This window comes from Cucumis sativus, chromosome 7 (genome assembly GCF_000004075.3).
Source record: "Cucumis sativus cultivar 9930 chromosome 7, Cucumber_9930_V3, whole genome shotgun sequence".
Taxonomy (NCBI): Eukaryota; Viridiplantae; Streptophyta; class Magnoliopsida; order Cucurbitales; family Cucurbitaceae; genus Cucumis; species Cucumis sativus.
The window spans coordinates 14834288-14841068 of record NC_026661.2 but is presented as its reverse complement, the minus strand read 5'-3'; the positions used below and the strand labels follow the sequence as shown (position 1 = coordinate 14841068).

General features: G+C 34.7%; 1 protein-coding gene across 1 annotated transcript; it reads right to left on the bottom strand.

Annotated features, from left to right (window-relative positions):
• Positions 1–618: 618 nt before the first annotated feature.
• LOC101207408 lies at positions 619–6450 on the bottom strand. The gene is made up of 8 exons (XM_011660857.2): positions 6283–6450; positions 5066–5176; positions 4734–4868; positions 4438–4560; positions 3021–3092; positions 2660–2744; positions 2515–2572; positions 619–2384 (listed from the first exon to the last, which is right to left on the bottom strand). The coding sequence occupies exons 1-8, from the start codon at positions 6314–6316 to the stop codon at positions 1302–1304; spliced, it is 1701 nt and encodes a 566-aa protein (XP_011659159.1). The 5' UTR covers positions 6317–6450; the 3' UTR covers positions 619–1301.
• Positions 6451–6781: the final 331 nt, after the last annotated feature.

The following is a 6781-nucleotide window of genomic DNA, read 5'->3' as shown; positions in this document are numbered from 1 at the left end:
GTTTGACCATCAGATTGAGGATGGTATGGAGAGCTTCTGTACAACTTAGTTCCTGCCAATCGAAACATCTCATTTCAGAAATGACTGAGAAATATCTTGTCCCGATCAGAAATGACTGAGAAATATCTTGTTCCTCTCCATCCTCCCTTACCACTAGCATTCAAAGCTCCTTTTGATCTTAGCTTTGATATTTCATTTTACATCTATGTTCGACATGATATTTCTCGTCACATCGAAAACATAATCCCTTTTCCCTCCGTGATTGAAATTTCGCATCAGATAGCCACCTTGTCAGACCTTCTTGCGGTTCTTGCCGAAAACAACTCCTTGCAAGGTTACAGTTCTCATCGGCCAACTTCCCTCATGTTGCATTTCATTAGGGTGTTCTTCTTCTCTTTCCTCCCCATATAATCTGCCGTCTCAACAAACTAATGAGAAAGATCTCTCCCGATATTCTCTCCTCCTGAATTCTTTCCTATATTCTCGCGTGGGTCAACATTACCCTTTTTAATCCTTCTACTATATTTAAATAATATTGGAGGCCTAACATATATTTATGGTTTATATATTGTAGGGAGGAGTAATGGCAAAGCAAGTATTAATATATATAAAATAAACTTAGCAGAATATGTTGTTACTATCAATTATCTGATAGGAATATCAGTTATTTATACATTTTTCTAAAGAAAAGAAATACTATACTTACAGTTATTTTCTAAAGTTGACTAAGGATTAAAAAAACATTCATACATTTTCCAAAGGATTCGGGTAGGTATAAATGGCAGGTTGAGCAGTTGGCATAGGCAGGGCCTCTTAGATGGTTGTCACTTGTTCAATCAACCAACCCTCTTCTTCCAACATACCAACGATGGTAATTTATGTCTTTATACACAAAACTATGCTCAGCTTGAGATCATTTACCTTCACTAAAATGCATGGTGTTCCCATGACTTCCACCATTTTCATCCAAATGCAACAACTAAAGCAATTCATAGTGAACTGAACTTACTGGAGAAATACGTGGACAGGAAATGACTCAAGCCAAGAATCTTTTTGTTTACAACACAAAACTTGAAGCTCTTTGAAACGATTTTTCATCCAAGCATGAAAAAACTACCTAACCCACACAGTTTATTTCATTCATTCTGCACCAAAAAAATCATGTTGAGTTCTCGCTCAACCAAGAAACCTTCCCCCTCAGAAATCTCCATCTCTCTTAGCCCACAATGTAAAATAAAAAGATAGGCCAAAAGAGGAGACATGATTAAGCATAAAGGATCAATTAAAAATTGAACCTACTATCATATGTAATTCATTTCAGTTATATCATCAACATTTATTTCACTTCTGGCTACATCCCAGCTAAGTTTATCAGTCAGTATAGAGTATACCTTCCCTTGAAAGAATGACTCCGGTTGGATAAAGAAGGGCGGTCGATAATCCACAAGCACATCATCTGAACTGTCATTACTCCATTCTTCATTGGTTAGGGCTGTGGGTTGTATTTCATCCAGTGGGTACTTAAGTATATGATAAGCTGTTTGGCGTTGTTCCTTTGAGTCTGAAAGGTATTTGCATCCAAAATCAAAGACAAGGCCAGAAGCACACAGACTTTCAATAGAAGGATGTTGGGATCCGTCATCCAACACGTTATTCATAACCCAATCAGTGTTTTGTGCACACAAGTCATGGCAGCCTCCATCATCGACAGAACTATTCCATTGATGAAGAAATTTGGGTACTGATGAGAAATTCAAATGCAGGTTGTTGAAAGTGGTACCGATATCTTCCCCTGCTACATTTTGCCAACTTAATCCATGGATTTGAGAGCTGGCTAAACTGGAGTATGGCAATGAGTTTAAGTTTGTACGATTACTGGAAGGGAAAGGGGATGAACACAGCGGAGCAGCACCAAAACTCTCGTGCATGGTTGGCTGATCATCAGCGAATGAAATTGGTGACTTGGCAATTGTGTTCAACTCTGTAAGTTGAGAAGAACTTTCATCTTTTATGTAGTCAGTATCCCAACCGAGCAGAAGAGGTTTTAGCTTTTGTTTTCTTAGGTGAAAATGTTCATCTTGATCATATAAACCGTATTGTGGCTTGAAAAGGCTGGAAATAAATGACCTATAGTTTTCAACTGCAGCGGTGACATTAAGCAGAGTCATTTTTCTGTCTACATTGCAGTCGAACTCCTTAGTTCTGTATTTAATTTGGAAATTGTTGTCCTCGCTATTGGTTGAGAAATCAGAATGAGAAAAAGATCTTCCTCTTGATTTATTCAAACGACAAGGTGATAAACTATTATTCAAATGATGCTCATAATCAAGCCAAGGACAGCACCTTCCACGCAACCTTTGTATTTTTTCCAAGTTATTATTAAACTGTAGAGAATCAGGTTCATTCTAAAGTCAGTAACTATTCACATAAAGCTAAAATTCTCAAGAACAATTTTAATTGAGAAAAGAAACGACAAAAATGTGGAAATTATTGGAAGATGGTAAAAGAGCATACCTTATACTGATTTCTCTCTGGTATAAGCCGGCTAAGTAGCCTGGAAATAACACCATACCTGGACAAGGATTAAAAAGAAAAAGAAACTCTAGAGGTGCAGCAAGAAAATGATGAAACAACATATAGAACAAAGGCTGAGTCTGACCCCTTCTCATAAGATTCACCAGTACCATGGAACGACATATTCTGAATGAACTGACGTAATTTCTGCCTCTTTCTACTAAAAATATCTGCATGAATATAAAGACCACCTAATTAAAATGCTATCTTGATTATACATTACATATCAATGAACATGACTAAGATTTTTTTAAAAACTATAAGGTCAAGGCTCCCCAACTCTGTTAATGCAGAAACGAACAAAAAATAAAAAAATAAAAAAAAATAAAGAAATAATAAAACACAAAAGAGAAACATTAGGCCACAAAAACAGAAAATTGTGATTCTCTACTTAAAAAAAGGAAGAAAGAAAAGAAGAAAATAATGGAACTCAGACAAAAGACTACCATCATTTTCCACGTTCCTCTGTTTGCTCTGTATATCCTTAAATGTTTTATGAGCATGTAAGACATCTACATCTGGAATAAAACAAAGAGCACAAATTAATATTTAGGAATGGCTGTCCATAGACTTTCATTTCATCATGTACTTCAACCCAAAATATCAACATGCCAATTGAAAGAAGTTACACTAAAACATGCTTTAGGCCTCCAATACACAAGACATGTGTGAGAAGGAAGCAATTGGACTTTAAAGTATTTGGGTTTTGAGGGTTTCTAGTATTTTGGGATTTATCCTTATTGTTTGATGGATGTTCTGTTTGCTGGGTTTTTGTTAAACCCCTAATTATATTCAAATATAGTAGAAAAGAGAAAAATATAAATACACGTGCAAATGAGGAAGGAAACCAAAGGGAAGGGGCCCACAGTTAGTTAGGAAAAAATGATTGAAATACGAAGTACGGGGAGGGAGAGAGGTAGCCTTTTTGTGAGTAAAAGTTTCTGCAAATTCCTTGAAAGAGAGAACAGCAGAGAGGGTGGGAGATTGTATTCGTCCTTGATTGGGCAAGCACAGTTCGTTTGTCTTTCTAGTTATTTCTTGTTGATCAAGAATTGAACTCTTCAATTCTTATTTCCTTTTGTAATCGTTCATACATATCAATATATATACAAACACTTCTGTGATGTTTTATCAATTTTCTTGTGTAAGGCGCTCTTTTTTTTCTTTTTTTTCTTTTAGTCTACTATTCGGGAGAAGGGGTTTTATGAAAAGTCTTGATACGTGAAAGTGCTCTGTGGAGAGAATCAAATCTCTTAAACTAATTGTTATTCATTATCAATCATCATCTTGGGATCTATACATGTGTGAGAGAATTCTTGTAAGAGAAGCCTTTTAAAATGCAATACGTGAAACAATCTCTCTGGCTTCTTTTCTGTTGGCAAAGCATAATGGTATAGTTCAGTACAAGGAATGAAATGTACTTTACAAATGCCAAACACATAAAATAGATAGGCATAGAATTCTTAACTTCCCTTTGTTTAAAAGAAAAGGAGGACCTAGAAAAAATGGACGAAGTAGAAAGGAAAAAAAAAAAACTAACAGATTTAGTGAATTCCTTTTCAGTGACATATAAAATACTAATAGTAAAAGCTCAAAAGATGCAAGTCAGACTTCATTTATCAAATCAAAATTTATAATTTATGTCAATCTTCTTGATGGCATATGATTTATTCAACTGATTAACTTGCAAAGGATTAATAGGAGGAATACAAGGAAACAGTGCAGATTATAGGAAAAAGTCATGTTACAAAATACTGGGGACAACTTAATACTTAATAGTACATATTCCTTCAATCTCATGTCACAACAAATTAACAGAAAAGAGTAAACACATACTAATGAGTGTTTTCTTGACGTGCATACCTGAAATTTTGGATGAATTACCCAAAGGTAAATGCAGCGAGTTAAAGTTAACAGGAGTGACCTTCTCAACAAGATGATGTGATGTGTAGTCTTTACAGCCGTTTTCAACAGGGCTTGCTCTCTCTGCTTGGAAAGAAAATAATTTTTAAAAGTGACACGTTACTTGCATTGGAAATTGTTGATACTATCTTTTATGGAGACACTGAAAGCATAGTTTATAGAAAGATCCACATGTTCACATCCCAAAGTGTTATTTCTAAGCTAAGACTGATATTGCAATTAAGTTTTTGTCTTACCTCTGAAACAATCATTCGAGTTGAACTTTTTTGATTGAAGTTCCTTCTGACGTGGAAGAGATGAGCTGAATCTATGGCTTGCATCTTCCTTGAACTTTTTAAAAAATGCAAACTCAGAAGTTTTTGCATTCTTTCCTGTTCATTGCAACCACACAAGAAAACATCAACATTCTACTATTTAACGAGGATCATGCATTAAAACAATAAGAAACTTAACTAGAATGAAACTGAAAAAAGACAAAGAACAAAGAGAATTGTCATGATAACACTGGGAGCCTCCAACAGTTCGCTACTGCAGGAAACTACAATTGAGAGTCGGGTAGACAACTAACCGTACGAAACACGTCTTTCTTTCGTGGATATGGGAGAAGAATCTCTTCTGCATGTCAAAGGTCTATCACGATCAAGATCTCCAACTTTTGTTCTCTTCTGACGGCTACTATCTTTAAGGAAGTGTTCATGAAGAATTTATCAACATTATTATTTTAAGAGAAGAATCATTTAACTATATTAGATAGAAATTCACTTGGTTTAAAAAATTAGAGAAAACGAGGGATACTTGAAAAACTTACTCAGGTGGTTTAACACAATAGCAAACGTAGCTCTTATGGCTAAAACATTACTTTTGTGAGCACCCAAGTGCTTCATATACAGTAAAACTTATCCTTATTGCTAATGTGAAACCTTTACCATACTAAAAAGGGTGCTCTTGCAATTGCAAAAGTGCAGCCCGAGACCTCAAATGAATGGCATAGACAACAAAAGAGCAGGGAGGGGGAAATTTTTTATCTTAAAACTTGCAAAACTATAGATACTTCACTTTTAACCAAAAAAAAAAAAAAAAAGATCAGTTAAAAATATCAATATCATATGTCCCAATCACAGAGTTTAGGTTGATAAATATACAGAGACAATACTCCACAATAATATCGTATTGTCCCCTTCCGTTTATGCCACATGACTTGTTTTCGGTTCTTCACCCAAAAACTCACGTAAAAATGTAGATGTTGTCCATCACTTTTAGATACCTATAATCTTGACCTATTTCCTAACCAACATGGGGTTTTGGTGAAACTCCCACCAAATTTTACATGCAGTTAAACGAACCTCAAAATAATGATTAACCGAGGTATACACAAGATTTATCACTTCAGACTTCTCATGACAGAATAGACCCAATTACGTTAAGAGCAACAAAGAATTGGGCGAGGCCAAAAAGTAATACACCGTCAAACATTCATTAATTAAGTAAAGTTGAGCTATAATCGGCCGGAAAGAAAATCCACCGAGAATGAATTCGAACAAAACCGCAATAATATAGTAAGTTAAATACATTAGAGGCAGAATCAAATAAGTAGGAAAAGATATAACAAACGAAATTGAAACTGTGAAGAAGAAAATTCTTGGAAAATACTTCAAACATCAAGCATGTAGTGGAATGGAGAGTGAAAGCAACAAGAGGATATGAAAATTACAGGAAGCCAAGAAAACATGAAGTATGAAAATAATGGAAGAGAAAAGGTAGTAGTAGGAAGGAATGGAAGAAAACCATTAGAAATGGGAGGTTGGAAATTGCGCTTCATTGTAATTTGTGCCCCATCAAACAATGGATTGTGGTTTTTGTTGGAATGGCGAAGGCGTCTCTCACAAGGAAAGGGTTAGGAGGAAAAATGAAATTGGGCGCCAAAATAACTCTCAATTACGCACCGAGTTTACAGCTTCATATTACAAATAAACTTAAAACGTTGAACCTCATTACGGTTTGCGTCGATATTTAAAAAGGTATTTTTTTAAAAAAAAGCTTTTTTGTTTTTATGTTTGATTATTTGGGAGTTTTAACGTATTTGAGTGAAGAATCTTTTTTTCTCCACATATTTGGATAGTTTGTTGCATAAACATAACTTAAAACAAATTAAATAATATTAGGAGGCATTTTTAAATATAACAAAATAAACCAAAATTTTATAGATGTACTCTAATAAATTTTAATATTATTTATTTATTTTTACTTATATTTAATACTTTAGAACGTGTTTGAGGTGCAGATT